We start from the raw sequence: 24,878 nt of genomic DNA on the forward strand, positions 1-24,878 counted from the left end.
GACTCTGTGGGAAGGAGGGGAGTTGGATGTGTTGGGGCAGAGGGGGTGAGCCAGGCTCATCATCCTCATGAACACCCCAGTGCTGCTGCCCTTTCCCTCTGTCCCCACAGAGCCCCTTCCCTTCCCAGGGAATGGAGTTATGAATGGAGAGGGGAGAGCTTAGACAAGTCCCTGCCTTTGAAAGGTTTCTGGCAGTAGACACCACCCTAAAACCCACTCTCACTTGCAAATTCTTAATAATGACCAATCAGGCCACAAATTATTTATTTGAATAGGCCAACAAAAACAGACATGAGCAAATTTACTCACTAGAAAGGATAAACAAAAGAAACACTGCTAGTAGATAAAGGTACCTATGTTACAGCTAGCAAAGAAATTAGTACAAATTAGGAGTAAATGTCATTTACCAAGGAATGATAGTGGTGTGCAGAGAATCTCCTTAATTTCTCTCACTCCCCAGGGGAAGTAACTTGATGCCTATGTCTTGGTCATCAAGGAGAACTCTCCACACACTCAGAGAGTGTATAAGAGATTTCTGATTTCATGAAAATCATTGTGGTCTTTTATAGTTGTAAAAATGCTTGTGTTCTAATTTTCGTTTCTCACACCAAGACAGAATGCTTATTGCTGGCTAAGGAGGTTTTTAGCTGAGATAATTAATCACGTGACAGTTCTGGTCTGACTTAGCCACGTGTGATGGAGATAAGGTTTTGCTGTATCAGGGGGTGGAAGGTCCTGCCACAGGGGGCTGATGTCTGCTCCTCTCCCAGGGATCAAGATCCCCGAGAGCTGTGTCCACAGGGTGCGGGAGGAGCTGAAGCAGATGGACGAGGACGTGAAGCGGAAGCACAGCCGGCTGCTCCAGGCCCAGGAGCAGAGCTCACCCTTCTCCCTGCCACTGCACATCCTGCAAGGGCCTGGGCTGCCCCTGCCCTCCCTGTGCCAGGACGAGATCCTGGACTTGACCTACAGCCCTCCCAGCAACAGCATTCCCGAGGTGGTGTTGAACCCGGAGACCAGAGCGCTCTGCTTCTCCTCGGAGCCCCCCCTGCAGCCCCAGCAGCAGCACAGATTGTCCTTTGGCTTTGGCCACGCTCCTGGCCTGGAGGGCAGCGCAGCCCCCGGCCCCTTGCTGCACGAGCCCCCTGCCCTGCCCCCCCCGCCCCCCCTGCAGCAGCCACAGGAGGATTTTCTCCAGCAAGATGGGAATATCAATTTTAGAGAGATCCTGGAGGACATGCTGAGGACGTTCAATGGGCCCTCCCAGGAGAACCTGCTCCCCCCTGAGCGCCAGAGTGTGATCCAGTTCAGTGGGCCTTTCCCGGATTTCTGAATGCCAGCTGGGAATGCTGCTGTGGATCTGTGTCCTCTGGTGCAGAGGTGAGAGCTGAGGAGCCCTGACTTTTCTACAGGTTTGGACTGATCCTGCTCTGGTTCTGAGGGAAGAGAAAGCCTGGAGTTCCTTAAAGTGAATTTTATTTATATGTAATATTCAGTCAGGCATGTACAGGTTTGTATGGAACGTGCCCAGGGGGAGCTGAGCAGGTCCTGCTGGGCCGAGGGGCTCTGCTGGGTCAAGTCCTGCTCACAGGTCAGTGCCCAAGTGGGATTGAGGGGAGACCCCTCCTCTGCCCAACCCCTGCAGACTACTGAGTGTCCGAGCCTTCCCCAGCCCTCCAGCCCAGCAAGGCCACGGCCAGGCTCTGGAATGACCCACTGACCACGTGCTGGTCAGTTAGGGAACAGTGGGAGCCCAGCCCCAGCTTGGGCTGCCCCAGCACTGCTGTGGACCCTGAGGCTGTGCTGGCAGCCTGGGATGGAGGGGAAGGGAATGTTATCCCAGAGGAGCTGGGAGATGCTGAGCTCAGGTGTCCTCTGGCAGGGCTGAGCAGGTGTAGTGAGAGATCAAAACTGCCTGTGCTGCCCTTTGCAGGAAGGGGCCTTGGGCTGCCTGAGCTCCGTGGGAGCAGCCAGAGCTGGCTGCACCCCACAGTGACAGAGCTCCAGTCTGTCAGAGCTCAGCCACACCAGGACCAGCAGGATTCCCCAGAGCAGAAGGGACACATGTCCCCTGTCCTGCACTTTAACCTCACCAGGTCCCCGTGACCAGATGTGCTTTGGCCAGTTTCCTGCTGTCACATGTTGTCCCTTCACCTGGACATCCTGCTGGTCCTGCCACTGCCCTTGGCTGGGCCATGGACCCCAGTCCAGGGGTCTGGGTCAGGGCAGCCCAGCCAGGTTGTGCAGTGTCACTGCTGAGGGTGTGCAGTGTCATTGGCACTGCTCAGAGTGTGCAGTGTCACTGTCACCACCCAGGATTTGCAGTTTGGCTGCTCCTGCTGCAACTGCCCTGTTGGATACCAAAGAACAAAGGCTGCTTTGCAAAGCACTGCCCCACCCCCTGCTGCCTCCTCCCCAGGACAGAGGACAGCGAGGTTTCCTAAAAGTGGCACCGGGATGATTTCAGGGAAGAACCTGGGACCATCCCTGGCTGACCTGGCCCTTCCTCAGAGAACTCCTGGGGAAGGGGATCCTCTGTGCCCTAACAGGGCGGTCTTGAGGGGGCTGGAGCTTCACAGTGCCTGGTGGTGTCATGTCCTCTGGGCAGACACTGTCACCCCCATGTCCCCCTGGGGCTCAGGGACTGGGCCAGTTCCCCGTTTGGTGTTGGGGAGTGCTCTGGGTTCCTGTCTGGAGCATTGTGCTCTGGCTGTGGCAGGAGCTGACCCCCAACACCCTGAGGTCACAGACCTGCCCGGTCACACAACTGGGCTCAGTTTGAGGCTACTCAGGTCCCTGAATTTTGTTTTGGGGGCCTGTCCTTACCCCCCTCCCCAGCTGGCACCTGCTTCTCAGCTCCAGGCCAGGCTCAATCCCTGTGGTCGGGGGCACATTTCACCTCCTTACCTCAAAGTGATCACCAAAGATGGGGGAGCCCCCTGTGCCCCCCACAAAGCCCTGCTGCTTTCCCCCAGCTCTGCTCCTCTCGACCCCAGCAGCCTCCCCCAGGCCCAGGCAGAGCCAGGCTCCCCCTCTCCACACCCTCCCCTATTTAAAGCACTGCTCGCTTGGGGCTGAATTCTCAGCAATGAGGGAAAAGGACGCCGGGAAAACCCAGCTCAAAGAGGTTTAAACTCAGGAATAGCAAGGGGGAATTCCCTGCTGGGCACCCTCTGCTGTCACCGGAGCCTTACCTGGTGGCTTTGACCTTAACTTTAAAATATATGCAATCCTCCCTCCCTGATCTCTGGAAAGACAGAGAGCACCTTCAAGGAATCCCTTTCCTGCCCCGATCCCATGTTTTGTCAGGGTTAATAATATGTAATGTTATCTTTTAACTAAATTATTCTGCAGTTGTCCTACTGATTGTATTTTTAATGAGTCCCTGTTTTCTTCCCTGACACCTTTGTGTTGGCACTTTTTAATCTGCTTGTCGTTTGCCTTTTGTTTCTATGTATATTTATAATTAAGTTGTACATATGTAAAGAGATTTTTTTAGAATATGTGCCTTGGACTAATAATTCCTGAATTTTCTACTTGCCTCAGAAGGATAATTTTTCATTCTGCTCAGTAAAAATGGAACAGAAGCCACACGTGAGATTTCTGTAACTCCCAGCTGTCTCTTGTCTGTCAGTCTGTCCAACCTGCCCCAAGAGCCCAGCTGGGACTTGGATCAGGAATCCCTGGGCCAGCATCGTGCTGGCAGCTGCACTTTGTATCTCCCGAGTCACCAACTTGGTGGCATTGAGGGCTGTTGTCCCAAGCCTCCCCCTCTCCTTGGGAGATTCCATTGCTGGTGCTGAGGAGGATCCTGGCTGGATCCAGCCTGGGCACTGGCCTTGGATGAGGCAGCTCCCTTCTGGCTTGGCTGGAAAAACACAGATAAAGGAGCCTCTGTTCCAGTGTGTTCCCCCAGCAGGAGCTGCCACAGCTCTGGGATGTCTCATCCAGGCACTGCTGGCCCTGTTATCCCACAGGAGGAGTGATGGGGTGACCCCCAGTGAGTGATCCCTAAATGTGAGCGGGACCCTCCCAGCATCCCTGACCTGCTGGGCTGGAGGCTCTGCAGGGATGTGGAGGTGTCCCCGAGAGGGCTGTGGGTGTGACAGGGAGACCCAGCACTTCCCAGGCCCTGGGAGAAGGTGCAGCAGCATTCCTGCATGGCAGAACCTGAGCTGTCCCTGCCCAGGATGGGACACCAGTCCCATAGGCTTGGCTGGGCACGGCTGTGCCTTCACAAGCACCAAGACGCTGCCCCGAGGAGGAGGAGGATGATCCTGCTTGCTGTGGTCAGACACATCCCTGGCTGCAGGGGGTATTTTGCTGTGTCCTAACACGCCTGGGTTCTGTTTTGCAGGAATTTCTCTTGCCCAGGGCTTGCACCACTACTGGACCCATCCCCTCTGCTGCCATACCCTGCCAAGAGGATCCCAGAGGGGACAGGAGGGATCCTGGGGGGAAAACCTCAGCTCTGCCTTTGCTCAGGGAGCCCCTCAGGAGCACGGGATCATGCCAGATTTGCACTTCCTCCTCAGCACTGAGGATTATCCCTGCTTGGCTCAGGAGTTGCATAAGGTCTTGGCTTCCCAGCAAACTCCAGGTTCTCAACAGGAGCGGCGCAGCAGCCCTGGCCCCATCCCTGCTCCATCCCACACCGAACACAGCAGCTCATTCCTAACGCCTTTATTGCAAGGGGACTCCAGTTACTGTGAGGGGGCTCTGGCTGCTCCTGCCCACAGCACCCACAGCCCCCAGAGCCTCCATCCAGCAGGTGCACGCCGTGGGTCAGGGCTGCCCCACCAGCAGCTGGATTGGAGGCAGCCCGTCATGGGGCTGGAGGAGGCTCCACAGGCAGCAGGGTCAGGATGGGCAGGGGGACAGCGGAGCGGAGCTACAGGTAGGCAGGCAGGTCCTTCTCAATCACCTGCAGGCAAGAGCGGAGTGTTATACCCCGAGAACATCCCTGGCCTTCCCCTCCTCCTCAGCATCAACACTTACATAGGGATCTTCCATTGGGCTGTACCTCTTCACCACTTGGCCTTCCCGGTTAATGAGGAACTGTGGGAGTGAAGCAACCCCTGGTGAGCGAGTCCAGGGCTCCCAGGGAGCTGTTGTGGGTGTGACAGCTCAACCCCCAAAGCCCCCCAGCTGTGCTCTGGGCAGGGCAGGGGTTCCCAAGGGTCTCTAGACACAGGAACCCCTTGGGATGCTCCTGCCCTGACACCTGGGGTAATGGCACAGAGCAGAGCCCAGTGAGAGGCTCCCTCCTGCCTCAGGGCCCCCCCAGCTCCCCAGAGGGAGGCACAGCCCAGAGGAGGCAACTGTGTCCTACCTTGGTGAAGTTCCATTTTATTGCACTAGGAGAGAAAAAACAGGAGTGACTTTTGGGCAGAAAAGCCCTTCCTCACCCCCAACCAAGCCATGAGCTGGCTGCAGGGCTGGGGGTCCCCAGGGTTCCCCATCCCACACTCACTTGCCCAGAGTGCCTCTGCCTTTGGGCTGTTCCTTCATCCACTTCCAGAGGGGGTGAGCATCATCCCCGTTGACATCGATCTTGCTGTACATGTCGAACTTCACCCCGTAGTTCTCAGCAAATGCCTTGATCTGAGCGTTGTCCCCGGGCTCCTGAGGGGCCACACCGGGACCGTGAGGGTCCCTGGACCATCCTGACACTCCCCGGGAACTCGAGCCCCCACCCCACGTACCTGCTTCCCAAACTGGTTGCAGGGAAAGCCCAGGATGCGTAAACCTCTCTCAGCGTATCGGGCGTGCAAGTCGACAAGCTGAGTGTAGTTTACCGCGGTTTTCCCTCATTTGGAGGCCACGTTGGTGATGATACAGACGTCGCCCCTGCAGAGGGGGTGGATGAGCTGCCCTTCCCCGCGGGGCGCGGGCAGAGTCCCCTCACCCGCCCGGGCGAGGCCTGAGGGTTACGCAAGCGCCCCTGTAGCTCAACCTCGCCCGGCGCTGCGTTCCGCCACCCCGGGCCCCTCCGTCCTACCGGTACTTCTCCAGGGACACGTCGTTACCATCGATGTCGAGGGCGTGAAAGTCGTAGATGGCCCTGGCCGAGCGCCAGTCGTCCGCCTGGGCACACTGCGGGGCGGGCGGGTCACTGGGGAGCCCCGCGCCGGCCCCGCCACCTCCGCTCCCCTGAGGGACCCCGCGGCCTCTCCGCACCCCCGCCAGGCCAGCCCGGGCCCGAGTCCCCGCCACCCGCCCTGGCCACCCCGCGGGAGAGACCCGGGGTCACCCCCAGGCTCAGCCCCCGGCTAGCAGAGCGGTCCCATAGCGGAGAGGGCCGAGCCGCGCTCCCCGAGCGGCCCCGCACTCACCATGCTCCGCACCGCGCCCAGCCCTGGTCCCGCTGCCGCTGCTCGCACCGCCGCCCGCCCGCAGAGCAGCGCGCCCCGCACCGCGCCGGCCCAGCCCATCGCACACAAACCCCGCCCTCCTCGGCAGCATCAGCCAATCAGCGCGCAGATATGCAGCCTGGGTGGGGTGATGGATAGAAAACTGACCAATAGAAATGCAGAGCGGGCGGGAAGCCCGCAGGGGTGTTTATCGGCGGAGACCACGAGGGCGGGGGGCAGGGACAGACCAAAGGGCGGGGTGTGGAGTCAGGTGCTGCGGGCTGCGGCCCCCGGGCAGCGATTCCCTCCCGACCGGCCGCGGGTTCACGAACAGAAGCGCAGCAACTCAGAGACCCACCCCGACAGCAGCAGAGATAAGGCCGTTCCCTCCGGAGCCAGCGGCGGGGGGCCGCTCTCAGCGGACCACATCTCCCAGGAGGCTCTGCGGCTGAAGGCCCCATGTGCGCCTTGGCGCCGCCTGTGTGTGCGCGCGGGGCAGGCGGCAGCGCGGGCAGCCCGCGGGGGCCTCAGGGGGAAGATGGACGATGAGGAGGAGACGTACCGGCTGTGGAAGATCCGCAAGACCATCATGCAGGTCCGGGGGAACGGGGGGATCGGGAGGGCCCAGCCTGCTGTGCCGGGAGGTCTGGAAGCGCTGCGGGGTGGAGGTGGGGGACGTGGAGGCCGCTCCGCCGGTGCGGGCGCGTTCCTGAGCCCGGTGCTGCTCCCACAGCTCTGCCACGATCGCGGGTACCTGGTGACCCAGGACGAGCTGGACCAGACGCTGGAGGAGTTCAAGGCGCAGTTTGGGGACAAGCCCAGCGAGGGCCGCCCCCGTCGCACCGACCTGACCGTGCTGGTGGCTCACAACGACGATCCCACGGACCAGATGTTCGTGTTCTTCCCCGGTGAGCAGGGGAAGCCCGGCGGGGTTCACAGCGGGAACGGGAGGCTCTCGGTGACCCCCGCTCCGCCTGTGCCCAGTGTGACCCCAGGACTCGGAGCTCAGGGGGTTCAGGTGCCCCCGGTGTGGCTGAGCCCTCGGGGAGGGGGGTTCAGAGCGCGGGGGCTCGCGGTGACCCCGGGTTTTTCCTCAGAGGAGCCCAAGGTGGGGATCAAGACGATCAAGATGTACTGCCAGCGCATGCAGGAGGAGAACATCACAAGGGCACTGATCGTGGTGCAGCAGGGAATGACCCCCTCGGCCAAGCAGGTCTGTGGGGACAGGGCTGTGTCCCACCTCGGGGCTCCTGGGGGGACCACGAAGGTTTTGCCCTGTCTATTTCTTAGTGTTGTTGTGGATAAATAAAAGCCCCGAATTTACCTCTGGATAAAAGCTTTTGCTGGAGCCTGTTGTACCTTAGCACAGGCTCTTTTTTAGCACCCAAATGTGTTTAACCAGAGCAGCTGGTTCTGGTGGCAGTGGCACAGCTGAGGGCCCACGAGCAGTCAGGAGGTGGGGGAGGGAAAAAGAGATGTTTCCCTGTTCCAGGAGATCCATGTGCTCATTCCCAGCTTGCCTGTGTCTGTGTGAGCCCAGGTGCTTACCCAGGAGCAGCTCTGAGCACTGCCAGGACTGCCCCAGCCACCTCTGATGGGCCTTTTCCTTCCAGTCCCTGGTTGACATGGCTCCCAAATACATCCTGGAGCAGTTCCTGCAGCAGGAGCTTCTCATCAACATCACGGAGCATGAGGTGAGCAGGGGTAGGATGGTCCCTCCCTTGAGCTGGCTGCATTCCTGCTGCTCCCAGGCATCTTTGGGCTCAGGGACACAGTTGTCCTTTTCCCCTCCCAAACACGTTGTCTCCAGTTGCTGCCTCATCTCAGCCTCTCTCATGTTTGCAGCTGGTGCCAGAGCACGTGGTCATGACAAAGGAGGAAGTAACGGAGCTGCTGGCCCGATAGTATCCTTTCAGTGTCCCTTTCAGTGTCCCTTTCAGTGTCCCTTTCGTTCCCTCCCCCCTGCTCGGGTGCGATGAAATTTGGGCTGAAAATCCCCCCTCCTGCCTTGGTTCATTTCTCTGTTTCACGAGCTCCTGACAGCCCATGGTGTGTCTAGAGCTTCTCCTTGACTCCCAGCACAGCAAACTGAGGGAGAACCAGCTCCCCAGGATCCAGGCTGGGGACCCTGTGGCCCGGTACTTTGGGATAAAGCGTGGCCAGGTGAGTGGAGCAGGCTGAGGCAGCAGCTCCCTGTGGCGGGGCAGGCAGGGAATGACCCTCAGGGGCATTTTGGAGCTCTTGGAGCAGGAAAAGTCTCTTCCTCCTCTTCCTGAGTTCTGTGTCTGCCTTGCAGGTAGTGAAGATCATCAGGCCCAGTGAGACGGCGGGCAGGTACATCACCTACAGACTGGTGCAGTGACACAGTGGGTAAGGATGAGGGGACCCCCTGCTTGGGGGGGCTCTGGGCAGTGCCAGGGAATGTTCCAAGGTCAGTGTGAAGCAGCTGCTTCCAGGGAAATGTCTCAGAGTTCTGAATGGCTTGTGGAGGGAGCTGTTGGGGAGAGCAGGGTGAGGCTCCCCTGCCACCTGTGCCTCTGCTCAGGCTGTGCCCATTGGGATTTGGGGTGTCAGAGGGAGCTGGAGCAGGATCAGGTCAGGGGCAGGAGGTGATTCCCATTCCTCCTTCTCTTCCAGGTGTGAGGATCTGCATGGCTTCCACCAGCAGTTCACAGGAGCTGGGAGATTCCTGCACTTGGAGGTGGCCAAGGAAATTCTCTTCCCACGTTGCCTCTCTGCAGCTCCATCACTGGGCCTCATTCCCTGTCTTCCAGCTTGGACTTCGTGGTGACCCCTCAGTCCCATCCAGCACTCAGCCATGGAAACCTGAAGTGATGGGAGGAAATGAGTAGGAAAGGCTTTTGCTTGCCTGTTTTTATGAGCTCTTGTTTGAAATAAAGATTTGTACCCTCAGTGCTGTGGTGTTGTTCAGCCTCTCCCTGTGGCAAAGCCTCGAGACTCTGCAAGTTCCTGTATTTTTCATTATGTTTGGAATCTCTTCCTGCTGGGACTCTGCATGGTGGCTGAGCTCTGCAGACCCTTTGCCAGCTGCCCTGGGCAATTTGGAAGCTGCAGCTCAGATTTACCTTGTTCCTTCCCTGATCTCCTGCCCTGTCCCCTGGTTTGGGACCCTGGTGTTCGGACACTGCGATGGAGAGTTGCTCATCACCCCCAGCTGCACTCATTTGAATCCATCCCAGGACTCTGGGGGGCTTTAAACTTTACTTCTTATGCCAGAAACACTTGGATTTGTTCTCCTGCAGCTGGGGGAGCCTGGAAGATCCTGATTCCCAGGACAAACACAAGTCAGAACACACTGGTTTTATTGGTTTTTTGTGAAGCTCGTCAACGTGAACACAGCAAGGCAGCGTCGTGCAGCAGCACAGGCCTGTCAGGACAAACACAGAATCGACACAACCAGGAGGGAGCTGCCACCGTGGGAAGCTCAAGCACAGCTTTAGCCCCTTCTCTCACTCACACTCACCTTCATCATCCTCACCCACCCTCACACGCACGCAGTACCGCCGTGGCAGCAGCATTCCCACATCCTCCTGCTGCCCTGGAAAAATCCAACTATCCTGTGGAAGAGCTGGAGGGCACAACAAATCCTGGGGGTCTCCAGCTCTTCCCTGGCTCAGTTCCAAACCTGTGAGTTAACCTGGGTTTATGTACCTTTGTTGAGATGGGTTCTCCATTGCCTTCAGAGGGTTCAAACCTCCCACCCATTGCCTGGTTCTGCAGTACCAAGGTGTCTGAGACCCCCCCACCATCAGCTGGTCTTGTCTCCCACAAGCAGGAGAACAAAGGAAAAGGCTCTCAGCTCATTCCAAGCTAAAACTCGTTTCTCTGTGCCTCAGTGCAGGAAAGTCTCATAGCTTTTAAAAAACCAAAACCACTTAGGCTTTAGTCCGTTTGCCAGCAGAGGTAGTGGAGTCATGTTGAAGGGTTGATTCATGTCTTTACAGAAAAAGAAGCTCAAGATTATACTGGCTGGGGCTGGGGCTGGATCCAGGCCGTGGTGGCCCTGAGGAGGAGGAGGAAGAAGAGGCACTTCCCCGTGGGGACCTGCCCCTTGCCCAGCTCCAAGAGCAGAGGGAGTTAGTCCTGGACTTGCAGCGCAGCTTTTTGGAGATGAAATGACTGTACAACCAAACCCTGAGAGCTCAGCAGGGCTCAGGACCCTGCAGCCAGGCAAATCTGCCCCGAGCCTGTCCACAGCCTGTGGCTGCTCCTTGCATGGCTCCTGCCAGGGAGGGAAATGCCCACCAATCCAAATATCTCAATCCAAGCAGCAATGCAGATGCCATCAGCTGGGCCAGGACCACACAGTGCTGAGGTTTTGGGGCAGGAAATCCATCCTGAATTCTAGTTCAGTCAGGTGTCAGTGAGGGACATCCCCTGAGATCCTGGCAGATGGCACAGCCCCAAAGCCAAGCCTGGCTCGGGGTGAGATGGTGCAGGGGCTTCAGCCCAACCCCAGCGCTGCTCCAGCCGTGTCCCTGTCCCAGTGAGCTGCCTCCAGTTCCGTCTGTCCCTGTGGTGCCATTCTCCTGCCCATCCTGAGTGACTGCTGTCCCCATGTCACCCCTGGCAGCCTCAGCCATCAGGGGTGACCATGTCCTTTGACTCATCCAACCTCGATCTTGCAGCACAGGTATGGGATTCAGAGATTCAGGAGCACAGCAAAAATAAAACACCTGACACAGGCACAGCCCTGGGTTCCTTCCCAGTCCTGAACAAGTGGAGGCTCTGCCCAGACTCAGCTCCCAGGCAAGGTCCTTCATGGCCCTGGCTGAGCCAGGGGTCCCAGCAGGCTGTGACCCCATCCCCTGTCCGGGCACCAAGGGACTCAGAGGTTTTGTGTGAAAGCTCCATCCAGGAATCCGCCAGGACTCGCTTGCAGCTGACACACCAAACCCCTCCAGGCTTCCATGTGTCCCTCCCACCCCTCCACGTTCCAGTTTGCAGCATCTGGGCAGCCTCTGGGATTTGCCCCTTCGTCCATCCCAGTGTCTGTGGTGGCTTAGAGGAGCCGGGGCTGCAGCTCGTGGCTGCCGTGGCCCCGAGGGCTGCTGGGCTGGTTTGTGGCATCCCTGGGCGTGGTGGGGCTGCGGCTCTCAGGGTGCTCCTCCACATCACTTTGCTCGTCCCCAGGGCTGCAGCAGCGAAGAGCAGAGCCCTCTGCATCCGACTGGCCCACGCTGCAGCTCCGGCTCCGCAGCCCCTCGCTCCCCTCCTCGCAGAAATGAACCTCCTCCGTGCTGGTCTCGCTCCCCTGCTTGCTCAGGTGTGTCCGTGGCTCCCCGGCATCCTCCAGCTCCGAGTCGGAGTCCACGGAGCGGTCGCCAGACTCTGTGGGACAGAGGAGCTCTGTGCCACCCTCCAGCCCAGCACCGTGGCTTCAGCAGGAGCTGCATGCAGCAAACCCTGGGTTCCTGGGGCAGGGATGGGTCTGTGTGCCCTCCGTGCCTCCCAAGGAACCTGCACCTGCCAGGGACCCCCAGTGCCTCCCACTGACCTGCGAGTGAGTCAGCGCTGAAAGCCAAATTCCCCTTCTCCGAAGGCAGCTCCAGGTAGGGGCTGGTGCCAAGAGGAGCCACAGGAGAGGAGCCTGAATGGGCCTGGGAGGGAACAGGGATGGTGGTGAGGGCACAGAGGAGAGTTCTTGCTCCCTGGGACTTGATTCCAGAGAAGGTTCATGGAACACCCCCCGAGGGTCCCCTCTCCCTGGACATTCCTACCCGCTCAGCACCACTGGCCACCTCCTCCGTGGTGCCCGAGCCGCGTCTGCCGGGCTCGGCCGGTGCCATGTCCTTGTGCTCGAAGATGGTGGGGTAGAAGATGATGAGTGCCTCAATGATCCGAGCTTGGTGGGGATAATCCACCAGCGAGGACAAGGAAATCGTGGCATCCGTGGGCCTGGGGCGCATCAGTGTTGGCCCAAAGACAATGCCCAGGTTGCCTGAGGTCATCTTGTTGTCCTGTTCCACTTCCATGATCCTGGGTGGGAGGGGGAGGAAGAGCTTGTGAGAGCGAGGAGGGAGAGGGGTGGATGGGCAGGGCTGAGGGGAGATGCTGGGCTGGAACACTCAGGATAAGGAGAGAAGCAGCTGCAACCATGGATCTTCCTCCTGGCACCAGTGAGGAGGCTGCACTCACCTCCCCACCCCAGGGGGGAAAGGGAAGGTGCCCAGCAGCCACACAGGCTCTGTCCATGCCCCTCTCACCTCCTCAGGTGCTGCAGGAGGAACTGGAGCGTGGCCATGTTCTCGCAGGGGAGCTCCTTCAGCAGCTCCCTCAGCTTCAGCACCAGGCTCAGCACCACCTGGTCAGTGTCGGCTCCTCTGTCCAGCAGCTCGGGGCCGCCCTTCCCGCTGCGGCCCTTGGCCTCACTGCCCTGCAGGCTCTCCTTGGCCAGCCCCATCAGCTCATTGTACAGCCTGAAGGGCATGAGGGGCTCCGGCAGCTGCAGGGAGAAGAGAAGAGATGATCCCAGTCCTGGGAGCAGCTCCCACCTCCATCAGAGCCGGACCTGTGCCGAGCTGGTGACACCTGGGGCATTTCTACAGTGAGGAAACATCTCTGGAAGTGCCTGAGGCCAGCTCAGAGAGGGTTTGGAGCACTTTTAACATCCATTTCGGAATTCCATGAGTCTGTGACCTGCAGTGCTGCAAACCTCTCCCCAGAGGTGGTATTTATTTATCCATTTCCTGGAGCGTGTCAGTCCAGCCTCATTAGCCCTGGCCAATGAACACTTGTGAAGTTCAAGCCAAAAGCAGCCTTTGATCCACCCCTGGGTGCTCCCTGCTGGGTTGAGGTGCAGGGATTCCCTTTTTTTCCTGGAAAATCCCTGGCTGGGGTGGGCCCAGCTGGAGGTTCCCCAGCAGACAAGGGCTGGCTGGGAAGAGGACAGGGATGGGTTGTTGTGGGTGGGGGTGGCAGGATGTGAAGGGCACAGGATGTGCAGGGCACAGCCTGCAGCAGAGGTGGGGCTGCGGCGGGGAAACTCTGCTTTGAAGTTTGTGTGAAGCAGAGGGAGTTGGTGTTGACTGCTGGGTGTTCCACATGGCTGGGGATGTTCTCAGAGCAGCCTCAACGGATGTTTTGGGGACAGGCTGCCTCACAGCGAACGGGTTCCCTCCATCCACCCTGTTATAGGAGGACTTTAAGCCACTTTTCTGCAGCAAGGGGTCAGGTTGGGGCTCAGCACTGATTTCCCCCTCTCTTTCCACTCTGCTTCTCTTTGGAGAAACCACGGAGGCCACTCAGAGTCCTGATGTGCAGGAGCCCAAGGACACAGCTTTCCCTGTCAGGTAACACAGGGCTGCCCCTCTGGAGGGGTCACAGAAAAAAGCAGCACAAAGAGTTAATCCACGGCTGCCTGCGAGGGAGAAGCAGCTTCCGCTGCGCTCCTGCCTTGCGGTGGTGGCTGTGGGAGGATGTGGGTGACGCTGTTTGCAACGACAGCTTGGGTATGGGGTGGGGGGTGCTGGGGCTGAGCACACCCTGGGGCGGCCCAAGGGGCAGAGACCCTGCTGAGCACATCCCACAGTGATCCCAGAGGCAAAGACCCTTCTAAACACACTCCAGGGTGATTCCAGGAGCAGAGAACCCACTGAGCCCACCCCAGGGTGATTCCAGGAGCAGAGAACCCACTGAGCACATCTCACAGTGATCCCAGTGGCAGAGACCCTGCTGAGCCCACCCCAGGGTGATCCCAGGGGCAGAGACCCCACTGAGCACATCCCAGGGTGATCCCAGGGGCAGAGACCCCTCTGAACCCACCCCAGGGTGATCCCAGGGGTAGAGAACCCACTGAGCCCACCCCAGGGTGATCCCAGGGGTAGAGACCCTGCTGAGCCCACCCCAGGATGACTCCAGGGGCAGAGCCCACCCCATGGGGAGGTGACTCAGCTCCTGCAGGGTGACCTTTGCAGGTCCCTTCCCTTTTTGGGTAGCCAGTTCCCCAATTGGAAGGGGTGGAGCGTTCCTTGTTCGGTGCTTGGGCGCGTCGCTGTTCTGTGGCTGTGACCACAGTGACGCTGTGTGGGATGAGCTGGGGGGGTCACTGTGGCCCCATCTCCAAGGCCAACCCACCCCCTCCACCCAGGAATGACCCCTCCCCACCCACCCACCCACCCACCCGGTCACTGAGCCCACCAGGTACAGAATTCCTCCTGCCAGGTTGGTTCCTCTGGCCAACTCCCCTCCCCAATCCCCCGCCGTGAGGCACCACCAGCACCTCACCTGTCTCAGGTAGAGCTTCAGGACGTTGCTGATGTCATGGGGAGAGGCCTGGGACAGCTCCACCAGCTCCTTCCCATTCTCAAAGGCCTGGCAAAGCTTCTCCACACGGGTCTTGACACCGTTAACTCTGTAGATGCCCTGTGAAAGAGAAAAGTGGAGCTGAAGTGAGGGGAGAGGTTCCTCTTCATGTCTGCAAGGCACAGTGAGGTGTGTGCTCCCACCCTCTCCTTTTGGAGTGGGAAATCCCTTTGGGAAGTCATTTTGGGATATCTCCTTCCAGCTCAGTCATTCCTGCTCCATAGGAAAGCAGGAAGCAGGAGCGGGGATTTTCCAAAGGCAGAGTTTGGGTGTGTGGGCCATCCCTGGCTCCCTGCCCTGTGGAAATCTGAAGTCCAGCCTCTTGGTTTTCCAGAGGATCCTTCCAAGGGCCTGTGGCTCAGCCAGCTGAGGAGGAGGAGAGGGAAATGTCACTCACCTTTGTTTTCAGGGCCCGCTTCTCGATCTCCGAAATGCATTTCTTGACGATGAAGGGGATCCCATCCGGGCTGCCCTGAGACGCCTTCATGAAGTCCTGCCCAAAGAGCTGCAGCTTCCCTTGGAGCTTCTTGTGCCCACACTGGATGGCCAAGGTCTCCAGGCACTTCTTGTGGCAGGCCAGGTAGCACTGGAAGAGAGGGGGGAACACGTGGAGGTTGGGGGCAGCCACAGAGACACCAGGCACTGCTCAGAGCATGGTGGGAGACGGGAAAAATGCTTTGGGGGTGCTGCAGCACCGAGGGAAAGCTCTGTTTTCCACCTGGAACCTTTCCCACAGGAGAAACGTCCTCCTGGCCATGGTCAGAGCTGGGTTCCACCCCCAGTTCTCCCAGCTCACCTCCTCACACTCGGCTCCCTGGAAGTACACGTAGCTGTTGCACTCCCGACATTTGGAAGGGGCACGGAGCTTCCTCAGCCGATGGGTCTGGGCAGCCTTGGACAAGCCAACATTCCGGAAGGGCCCTGTGGGAGCTGCCAGCTCCGGGGTGATCCCGTTGATGCCTATGGAAAAGGAAATGCGAGGTCAGGCACAGCTTGAGCAGGACTGTCACCGGTCTGAGCAGGGCTCATCCCTCAGGAAAGGCAGAGCTGCTGGGGACACCGTCAGCAATCTGCAGCAATTGTTGGGTTTGCCTGCAGAACTACAGAATCTGGGAAAAGCAGCTGGCAGGGAGTTCTGCCGTGGTGGGGGGTGTGGCAGCAGCTCTGTCACCTCCCACCCTGTCACCTACTCTGCTCAAAGGGAGTGGTGGTCCCGTCCTTCTCCTCCAGCTCCTCACTGGAGGACGCGGTGCCGTTGGATGACAGCCGCTGGAGCTTGTGGCCAAATTCACCTGTCCAAGGAAAGCCCACAGGGCAATGAATCACCTGCAAAGCTGCTTCTCTTCTGAGAGCTCACCCCATCCCATCAAATCCCACCCTATCCCACTGGAGACTGGGATCAGCAGGGTCATTTACAACAGTGTTCTCACAAGGCAGGTAAAACAGGGGATGGTCCTGCCTCCCTGGGAACCTCAGGGTTCAGATTGGCTGTGCTGGGAGGGGCTCCTGGGCTCCATATCTACCTGCACTGGAATCCAGGCTGCTGTCAGCATCAGCGACAGAAGTTGGCCAGGATTTGTGGACCTGGTGTCCCCTCCCACCTGCAGAGAGAACACACAGTCCGTTGGGATTGCTGTCTGTGTTTGGGAGAAAATGGCTGGAGAACAGCCTGGATGCCAGGAGAAACTGGGGTGACTGGGGGAAGCTGCTGGTGGGGTTTGGTGCCTCCAGTGACACCCAGCAAGGAAAGGGGAGATGGGAAACGGTTTGTTAGGGACCAAAATCAAGATCTGATTTAGTGTCCTTCAGGAAATCCAGTCTGGGAGGCTCCCAGCCCATCCTGCTGCTGCCAGCAAAGCCCCGGGTACCCTGGGGGTCCCACTCTGCTCCTGCCTGGGGGGACATGGGGCAGGTGATGCAGAACTCTGGGGCTCCAGACTCACCTCTTCGCTCGGCTGCTCCAGCCCCACTTGGTGACTCCTTGGCTCCTGCTGCTCCCTCTGAGCCAGCCCCGGCCCCTTCTGCACCCGTGGAGAACTCACTGGCATTGAAGCTGCCCTTCCGTGCCCGAGTAAAGGGAGACCTGGAGGGGAAAAGGGGAAAAGGGAATGTGGATGGAAACACTTGGAAACTTTATCCATGGCTGCCATCCACCCATCTTGGGAACCACAGTCTCTTAAATAAACAGCCTGTCTCATCCATTGAAGGATAAGAGGGCAATTCCCAGCTGGTCCAGCCCCAACATTCCCAGCAGGAGCTGCCTTCAGGAATGCTGAAAGCATCCTGCCTCCTGCAGGAGAGCGTGGGTGGCAGGAGATAACGAAGCTGAACTGGAGCATTACCCAGGAATGAACCCTCTCCACCCTTACCAGGCATTGTGGGACACGTAGGGCTCGAAGTCGTACTGGACGTCGGGCTCGTCGCCGCGCTGCAGCTGCCGGACGTGGGAGGCGTACTGCTGGCCCGGGTCATAGAGCTTGCTGCTCTCACACAGCGTCTGGAAATTCACGGGCAGCGGCGCTGTCTGCATGTGCATGAGCTGGTAGAAGGAGATGGTGGCCTAAAAGTGACGTAGAGAGGGACAGTGAGCTTGGTGGCACGTGAGGAGCTCCGGGTTAGGTGGGAAATCAGGAGCACAAAGCGGCGCTTTTCTGAGCATGAGGGAGAGGAGAGCTCTGCATCCACCCAAATGCCCTCTGGAACAGCGGCAGCTCTGCTGGAAGGCAGCTCTGAGCTCTCCAGAGCAGGGCACAGTCACCTCCCACCCTGGGCACACCCCAGGCCAGCCCCACTCACCGACTTGATGACCTGGTCAGTCTGTTTGATCACTTCATGGATCTGCCGCAGGGAGTTCACCTTGGTGTCCTCCAGCTCCTGCTTCTGTGTGTTTGCATCAGCCACACAGGTGCGATATGTGGCCATGGCCTCTTCTGCCTAGGAGTTGGGAGAGCAAGGGATGGGAGCAGCTCAGAGGTGAGGAGAGTAAGAACAGCCCCTAGGACCTGGTTCATCCAGGCATTTTTGAGTAGCAGTTTTCCCCACGTGGCTCAGGGGACAGCAGGAGCAAGGAGGCCCCTCCAGAGCTGTCACCCTCCTACCTTGTTCTTGGCTTCCTCTTCCAGCCGCCTCTTCTTGTCCAGGGTTTTGGTGGTGACGCTGCTGGTTGTGTTTTGCTGCTCCTCCTCTGCTTTCACCGCCATGTACTTGGCCTTGTCGTGCTCCTCGCTGCGCTGCATGTACGTCTGCTTGGCTTTGCGCAGGTTCCCCTCCGCCTCTTGCTGCCAGAGAGAGCCAGGGTGAGGCTGGAGCCCAGCAAGAGGGTCACCAGCTCCTGCTGGGGTCACCCAGCACAGCAGAGGCACCCAACACTGCTGGAGAGGAGCAGGGTGCCCAGCACCCTCAGAGGAGGTGTCACGAGTTCCTCCAGGCTGGGACTGGGAACACAAACCCAGCCACTCACCAGCTTCCTCTGCGCCCGGTGCCACTGCTCCTTGATCTCCTTCCTGCGTTTCTCGTGCTCCAGGCGTCTCACCGTCAGTGGCTGCATGGGGAAGGGAGGAACAGCCCCCTGATGAGCTGAGCTGAGCACTCCTGCTGTGCCAAGGCTTCGCATGGAGAAGTGCCCTGTGGTGGTCACTATCGCTCCTGGGACAGGTCACAGGCACTGGTTTGTGCCAGGGATGAAAATCCACAGCCTGGGAAGTGCTGGATGCAGGTTCCCCCTGGACTGAGCTAAGGAAGAGCCACCTCTGCAACACCAGGACCTCCAGCCCCAGGAAAGACCTTTAGTCCCCTCACCTGGAGGAAGGTTTGTTGCTGCAGGGTGTTGGCTGCCTGCAGAACTGAGGTCCCGTGCTCCATGTCCTGCTCCAGGGCCAGCAGATAGATGGACAGGAAAGGCATGTTGGTCTGGGGAGAGGGAAAGCACATCTCCCTGAGCTCCAGCACCCAGCATGAGCCCAAGGAGATGAGTCCTTCGGGGAGGAAGAGCCAGAGGGAAGGTAAGGCTGGTGACTGCTGGTAAAAGCTCCATCTTGAATTTCTCCAGGCAAAGCTCTGGAGAGGTGTCCCCATGTCCTCCCAAGCTGGGGCACATGGAATGGGCTCTCCAGGGCTGCTGACTCCCAATCCAGTCTGGCACCCAGGACTTCAGGGACCTGGGGACTTACCTCCTGACTGATGGTTTGCTTGCAGCTGTTTGCCATCTTCTGGAGCCCTTTGGCAAACTCCATCTCTGGAAGAAAGAGGTTGAAAGTGAAAAGACACACGAGACACCGGGATTTCCCTGGTGGAACCCAATCTCCTTTTGAAAAATTAATCAGGAACTTGAGGAGTGAGGTTCCCACTGCCCTGGCAGCATCAGCCTCCTCCAGGCGGGACCTCAACCTGTCCTGTGGCTCAGCCCTGCTCCAGAAGGGTCCCAGCTGCTGTTCCCCCACTCACCCAGTGTGGTCCTCTTCTCCAGGTATCCGATCAGGTCCTTCATGTACTTGGAGATGGTTTTGGCGTACTGGAGGGCAGCGTCCACGCCCCCCTCACAGCGCTGCAGCATCACGTCCACCTCCTCGGCCGGAGGACGGGCTGGGGAGGGATGGACACTCCGTGGGCTTCCAGTGCAAACCCCCCCAGCTCTGTGCCAGCCCCAGTGCCACCAGCTCTGCTGAGGAGCCAGTGTGGCTCAGGACAGCAGCGATGATGGGGAAGGTGCCAGTTCCTGCACAGACCCCGAACCCTGCACCCAGAATCATCCTGCTTACCTGTGTCGTAGCTGCCCATGCCCGAGGGCACTCCATCTCCTCCAGGCCCAGGAATCCCCCCATAGAGGCTCTCCATAGTCTTTGGGAATTGGGAAAGAAGAGGGACTGGTCAGCCAAGAGGATGGAGAGCAGCTGGAGGGGCTGGCAGATGGAGGGAAGCCGGAGCTGCTGGAGCCTTTTGGCCGCTGCTGGAAGTCAGCTGTGCCCAGGCTGTGCCCAGGAGCTAATGGAACTGTCACTGGAGCAACACCCTGCTCTGGGCTCACAGCAGAGCTGAGGGGAGCAGCCAGAGCCCTGTGTGATCCTGAGCCCCACGTGGGGGGAGCAGCCAGGTATCACTCACCTGGTTCTGGTCGCTGGGTGGGATGGAGAGGATGGTGCTGCTGTCCACCTCCCCCATGAGGAACTCGGACACCCTGTGGGGACAGGAGCACGGCTGGGCTCAGCACAGGGACAGTGACACAGGCTGCCTGCAGGGGATGGCTGCCCAAAGTCCCTTACGTGCTGCTGAAGGACACGGCGATGGTCTCCACGGCCTTCTCGAACTCCCGCTTGTCTGCCTCATTGTTGGATTCGTAGTGGAAACCTGGAGATGAGGAAATGTGGGAGCCCTGTTGCCACAAGCAGCTGTCCCTGTCTCAGCAGAAAGACCTGCCAGCTCATGCTGGTATCAGAGGGGGCTTTGGGGCTGGGGAAAGGGCTGGGGTGAATCAAAGGAGCAGTGGGAAGGATCATCCCTATGGACGATGGATTTTTCCAGAGGAAAGTTTCCCCCTCCTCCTTCCCAGGATTGACGTCCCTGACAGCATCTCTTGGCTTGTGTTTCTGTTTATTCCCGTTACTCAGGGCTGCTGGAAAAGTGCTGCTGGACCTGTTCCACTGCCTGCCCTGCCTTGTGGCTCCTCCAGACCCCTCTCCAAGCAGGACAAACTCCTCCAGGAGGGCTCTTGCCCGCAGTCAAACAAGGAACCACCACCAGCAGCAGGAACTGGGGCCAACAGCGCTTGGCAGGCTCCCACACCATGGGACAGCAGCAGCCAGGGCTCCTGGGCAGACCCTGGGCCAATTGGGTGGGGAGAATTCTGCTCTAAACCCATTCCCTCCCATCCCTGTGTGGGAGCAGCCTCATGGCAGCCCTCCTGCCATCCTGCCCCCCGTGGCTGCTGTTGGGTGTCCAGGAAGCCACAGGTGACTCAGAAGCTTGTGCTGTGGCTGCAGTAGGTGCAGCCACCCCCTCCCCGTGGGTGACAGCGGCAGGAGGTGGTGCCCAGCTGGGATCTGACCTCCCAGACCCCGCTCCATAAACACGAGAGGCTGCCAGGAGCAGGATCCGATTATTTCAGTGTTTTTCCTGTGGCTGTGCCTGGAAACCCCCAGGCAAGATCCATCATTTCTGACACTACATCATCCCTAAAGCTGAACCACAGCAAGAGGAAGACAATGCTTTCACCCTCTCCACCAGTCCATGGGGCAGCTCCACTCCTGGCTCCATGGGCTCCTCAATTCCCCCACACACACTGTGGGGCAGGAGGGGAGCGAGACAGAGCTCCCAGCCCCAGGGTCTCACCCTTGACTTTGGAGATGAGGGTCCCGGCGGCCGTCAGGGTCTCCAGGGTGTTGAGCAGTGGGTATTTGTTGATGACCTGGCGCAGGATGCGCAGGGTTTCACCCAGGCACTCGTGGGCCAGCGGCCGCTGGGGCTCCTTGGGGTCTGCAAGAAAGGGGGGCTGAGATGCTGCATCCTCATCCCACATCCCTGCCCTGTGTCCCACGTCTCTGCTCTGCATCCCTGTCCTGCATCCATCCTCTGCTGACCTCCCAGCCACCGCCTGCCAGCCACATCCCACCCAGGCAGGGACCTGCCACCAGACCAGGCAGCAAATCCCCCTGGCCTCGGGGCCCCCCAGGACTGCCATGGCCACATCCTGCTTGTCCAGCACCTCCCCACAGCCGTGACCATGCATCTCCTGCCCACCCTGGTGTTGGCCAGGGGGCAGTCTGACCTTTGAGGCATTTTTTCCTCCATAGTAACTTTTTCCCTTGAAAGCAGTTTGGGAATTTCCTCCATTTCCTTCCCTCCCTCCTGCCAGATGGACGCTCCCAGCCAGGAGGGATGGGGCTGGTCCAGCCAGGCTTTCTGCATCCCACAGGTTCCCCCCAGGGCTCTCCCTGCTGTGGGCTCCAGTTGCCAGCCCAAGGGTCTGGCCAGGACCCCCCAGGGCAGGGCTAGGGCTGGGGATTGGCAACCTGGTTAGGAAGTGAGGAACCTCCCCCATGGGAGTGCTGGGATCGGGGATCAGCACCCACTGCCCAGCCAGGTGAAGCCCCCTCCCCATCCCAACCCCCAGCTCAGGGTTGGGAAGAGGTTTCTGCAAAACCAGGACCGACAACGTGGTGTCACACGCCCCCAGCCCACGGGATCGATGCATTCCCTGTGTCCCCTCGGGCAAGGAGAGCTGCTCATGAGCCTGCAGACCACCCAACCCCTCCTGCTGCCCGTCCTGGTGGGCTGGGGGGCCGTGCCCAGCACCCCGTGGGGGTCGGGGGGCCCTGGCAGGCGGCTGGCACGGCCGTGCTGTAAACAGGAAAACGGGTGGATGAAAATAGCTCGCGGCAGGAAGCTGCTGTTATCCTGGCTCCGAGTTCCACTCACCCACCAGTCACCCACCAGTCAGCCACCAGTCACCCACCACCTCTGCCTGCGGCTGCACGGTCCCCCCGAGCTCCTGGTGCCCTCTGGCCCAGGCAGAGACCCCCACCCACGGCTGGGTGTGTCCCGGGGGGCTGCGGTGCGGGTGTTCGGCGCTCACCATCGCGCAGCACCATATCCCGCAGCTTCTCCAGGGCATCGGCGAAGCGGGCGACGTCCGCCAGCAGCTGGGAGATGTCCTCGGGGTCGATGAAGGGACCGTCCCCGCCCTCCATGGGGCTGTAGGACGTGGGGGTCTTGTGTCCCTTGGGCACGGTGCGGGGGGCTGTGGGCAGGGAGAAGCCGGCGGCGCTGGCATGGCGGCTCAGGCTGGTGGGGCGCTTCAGGGTGCCCACGGCGCTGGGGCTGCTGCTGAGCTTGGCTGGGGGCAGCTCCCCCACGCTGGAGCCCGGTGCCTCCAGGCAATCCTTGCGGGAGAGGTCCTGGGGAGCAAGGGTGAGTGTCAGGGCACAGCCAGCACGGTGGGGACCCTGGAGAGGGAAGTACCCCAGGACCCCCCATGCCACCATCCTGGGGAACAGCCTTGGGGGGATGGTGCCAGACCCTCCAGATGTGTCGTGCCTCAGTTTCCCCCAGCAGGGATCCCCTTCCAGGACCATCGTGGGAGCGTGGGCAGGGTCTGGGCACTCGCCCGGCTGCCCCCACCAGTCCCTGCCAGCTCCTCTGGGTCCGTGTTTGTCATGAGGGGCACGCAGTGACAGTGTGGGGGACACTGCTTGTCCACCCCAGCACCCACCGTGATGGGGCTGCCCATCCCAGGGGGCTGGGGACCCCAACACAGCAAAATGGCAGCAGGATCCGGCCCGCGTAGCTCTTCCTCTTTTTCAGCTGCTCCCATGCGGGGGGAGGAGGCAGAGACAGGGACACCTCCCAGGCTGTTGTTGGGGGCTTTGCAGGTATTTTACAGATGGAGGAAGCCCAAAATTTCTAGGGGTAAAATCGCACTGAGGGAGGGGCTGGTAGCGGCACTGTTCAGAGCTGTGCATGGCTTACACATCCAGCGGGAGTCCTTGGGTATGGGGAGGGGACCCTGCAGCCCCTCAGCCCCCCAGCAGCTCCCACCAGTGACCCAAACGCGCGGGGTCTGAGCATCCCTGGCCGGGCGCTGCCGGAAGTGTTTTTGGCACCGGCGGGGCAATCACCGAGCACCGAGAGCACGAGGCTTCCGCGGGCGAGGGCGAACGGGGGAGCCCATCCCCAGGGCGGGCCAGACCACCATGGGGCTGCAAGGAGGCGCAAAGACCTCCACCCCAAAACTCCTGGGGTCACCCCAGCCCTGTCTCGGTCCTCCCGGATTGCAGCGGCCCCGGCGCCCCCCGTCCCTCCCTCCGGTGCCCCGGGGTGCCCCCGGCCGTACCGTCAGCCTCACGGCGGGCGTGCGGGGCAGCGAGTCCAGGGAGCGCTGGGGCGGGTGGGCTCTGCCCGCCGCCGCCGAGGGGCTGTAGCTTTTCTTGCCCGCAGCCCGGCCGAGCATCCCGCTGGCCGCCACCCATAGGCCCCTCTCCCGGGGATGGGGACGGGGGTGGGGACGAGTGTCCCCTGCTAAGGAGCCGCGGGTGGGCTCCGGGTCGCCCTCGACCGCATCGTGCCCGGCCGGTGTCGCCCCACGCACCGGGACTGGGGCGCAGGGGCGGGGCGGGCAGTGCGGGGTGCGCCGGCCCGCAGCGTTTCCTCCTGGCCCCGGGGGGGTCCACACGGCAATAAATAAATATCTGGCAGAGCCGAGGCACCGGGGCTGGCCGAGCCTGCGGTCGCCCCGTTCCCATCCCGGTCCCCAGGGAGGTTTGTGAGTCTCTCTGCCCTTCCCAAACCCTCGGACACGGCCCCCCCCATTTCCTCCCTGTCCCTTCCTGCCCTCCCGCCTCCCTCGGCCCCTGCTCAGTCCCCTTCATCTGGGGTAAAATTCCACCCCTCACAGCCCCGTGAGTACGGTTTTTTCTCGTTTCCCTCCTCTTCACAGAACTCCTGGACGTACCCAGGGCCCCATTGCCAGCTTGTGGCTGTGCCCAGCAGTTCCGTTGCTGCTGCTGCCCCTACAAGCCCCACCGTGCCAAGGGTACCGGGGGAACACTCACCGGCAGGGTCTGAGGGACGGGGCTTCCCGCCCGGCTCTTCTTGGAGATGGAGGGGGTTTTTATGAGCTCCCGCTTCTTCCGGGAGAACATCGTTCCCCGGGGGGCCGCTGCCCTCAGCTCCTCGCTCGGCCCGGCCGCAGTGCGGGTTCCTCACGGCTCCGGTCACATTCGCGGGGCGCAGTGTCAGGAGGGCGCGTGTGACGCCGCCTCATTTCCTCATCGGCTTCGCAGCCCGACCTGAAACAGGAAAAGCCGAACGCGCACCCAGGAGCGAGGCCGGGGCCAGGGGCACCCTGGCTGCCCTGGAGGGTCCCAGGGGGCAGCGGGACCCCGGCACTTCTGGGGATGCTTGAGAGGGGTTCGGTGCTGCAGCCCGGGGCTTACAGAGGGGTGGGGGGCTGAGCCCCACTCGGTGCTGGTCCCCGTGGGACTGCCGCGCTCTGGGGAGTTCACACTGCTTGGGGATGTCCACTCGTCCAAGCGCCATCCCTCTGGAGTGGGATGGGGGGCTCTGAGCTCCCACTCGTGGGATGGTCCCGGCTCTGCCCTTCCGTGGGCTCGGTGTCGGTGCCGGGACCGGCCCTCTGGGGGTCACAGCCCTGCCCCTTGTCCCCACCGGCCTCTGCGCACCCACAGTCCCACCCGTGACTCTCCCACC

The 24,878-nt window shown here is 60.4% G+C and overlaps 4 protein-coding genes across 9 annotated transcripts in view; 2 read left to right on the top strand and 2 right to left on the bottom strand.

Moving 5' to 3' along the window:
* Positions 1 to 3,593, top strand: part of SBNO2 (strawberry notch homolog 2) — a 47,721-nt gene extending 44,128 nt beyond the window's left edge. For all 3 annotated transcript variants that reach the window (XM_058858405.1, XM_058858404.1, XM_058858406.1), the window contains one exon: positions 771 to 3,593. In XM_058858405.1, coding sequence (XP_058714388.1) covers positions 771 to 1,333 — 563 coding nt within the window. In that variant the 3' untranslated portion in view covers positions 1,334 to 3,593. The remainder of the gene's footprint in view (positions 1 to 770) is intronic.
* A 1,075-nt stretch (positions 3,594 to 4,668) lies between these two features.
* On the bottom strand, positions 4,669 to 6,485 carry GPX4 (glutathione peroxidase 4). The gene is made up of 7 exons (XM_058858459.1): positions 6,336 to 6,485; positions 6,002 to 6,096; positions 5,706 to 5,850; positions 5,474 to 5,625; positions 5,333 to 5,357; positions 4,999 to 5,058; positions 4,669 to 4,924 (listed from the first exon to the last, which is right to left on the bottom strand). Exons 1-7 carry the CDS (start codon positions 6,432 to 6,434, stop codon positions 4,892 to 4,894), a joined length of 609 nt encoding a protein of 202 aa, XP_058714442.1. The 5' UTR covers positions 6,435 to 6,485; the 3' UTR covers positions 4,669 to 4,891.
* Positions 6,486 to 6,610: 125 nt separating this feature from the next.
* On the top strand, positions 6,611 to 9,266 carry POLR2E (RNA polymerase II, I and III subunit E). Its single transcript, XM_058858438.1, has 8 exons — positions 6,611 to 6,948; positions 7,087 to 7,261; positions 7,451 to 7,566; positions 7,967 to 8,047; positions 8,199 to 8,257; positions 8,438 to 8,516; positions 8,650 to 8,723; positions 8,991 to 9,266. Exons 1-7 carry the CDS (start codon positions 6,892 to 6,894, stop codon positions 8,713 to 8,715), a joined length of 633 nt encoding a protein of 210 aa, XP_058714421.1. The 5' UTR covers positions 6,611 to 6,891; the 3' UTR covers positions 8,716 to 8,723; positions 8,991 to 9,266.
* A 382-nt stretch (positions 9,267 to 9,648) lies between these two features.
* ARHGAP45 (Rho GTPase activating protein 45) lies at positions 9,649 to 24,826 on the bottom strand. 4 transcript variants are annotated; one of them, XM_058858409.1, is made up of 24 exons: positions 24,605 to 24,826; positions 24,221 to 24,457; positions 22,246 to 22,567; positions 21,003 to 21,146; positions 19,937 to 20,021; positions 19,779 to 19,851; positions 19,436 to 19,514; positions 19,122 to 19,259; positions 18,848 to 18,912; positions 18,477 to 18,587; positions 18,139 to 18,219; positions 17,777 to 17,956; positions 17,475 to 17,612; positions 17,048 to 17,238; positions 16,622 to 16,761; positions 16,202 to 16,279; positions 15,869 to 15,970; positions 15,475 to 15,638; positions 15,076 to 15,264; positions 14,601 to 14,738; positions 12,581 to 12,819; positions 12,095 to 12,353; positions 11,872 to 11,974; positions 9,649 to 11,705 (listed from the first exon to the last, which is right to left on the bottom strand). In XM_058858409.1, the coding sequence occupies exons 2-24, from the start codon at positions 24,308 to 24,310 to the stop codon at positions 11,377 to 11,379; spliced, it is 3,438 nt and encodes a 1,145-aa protein (XP_058714392.1). In that variant the 5' UTR covers positions 24,311 to 24,457; positions 24,605 to 24,826; the 3' UTR covers positions 9,649 to 11,376. The 4 variants fall into 4 exon arrangements, with proteins under 4 accessions (XP_058714392.1, XP_058714391.1, XP_058714390.1 ...); XM_058858408.1 differs by having other exon boundaries at positions 24,221 to 24,826; XM_058858407.1 differs by lacking the exons at positions 24,221 to 24,457; positions 24,605 to 24,826 and adding an exon at positions 23,503 to 23,895.
* Positions 24,827 to 24,878: the final 52 nt, after the last annotated feature.

Source organism: Poecile atricapillus, chromosome 28 (assembly GCF_030490865.1).
Source record: "Poecile atricapillus isolate bPoeAtr1 chromosome 28, bPoeAtr1.hap1, whole genome shotgun sequence".
In the NCBI taxonomy this organism is placed as follows: Eukaryota; Metazoa; Chordata; class Aves; order Passeriformes; family Paridae; genus Poecile; species Poecile atricapillus.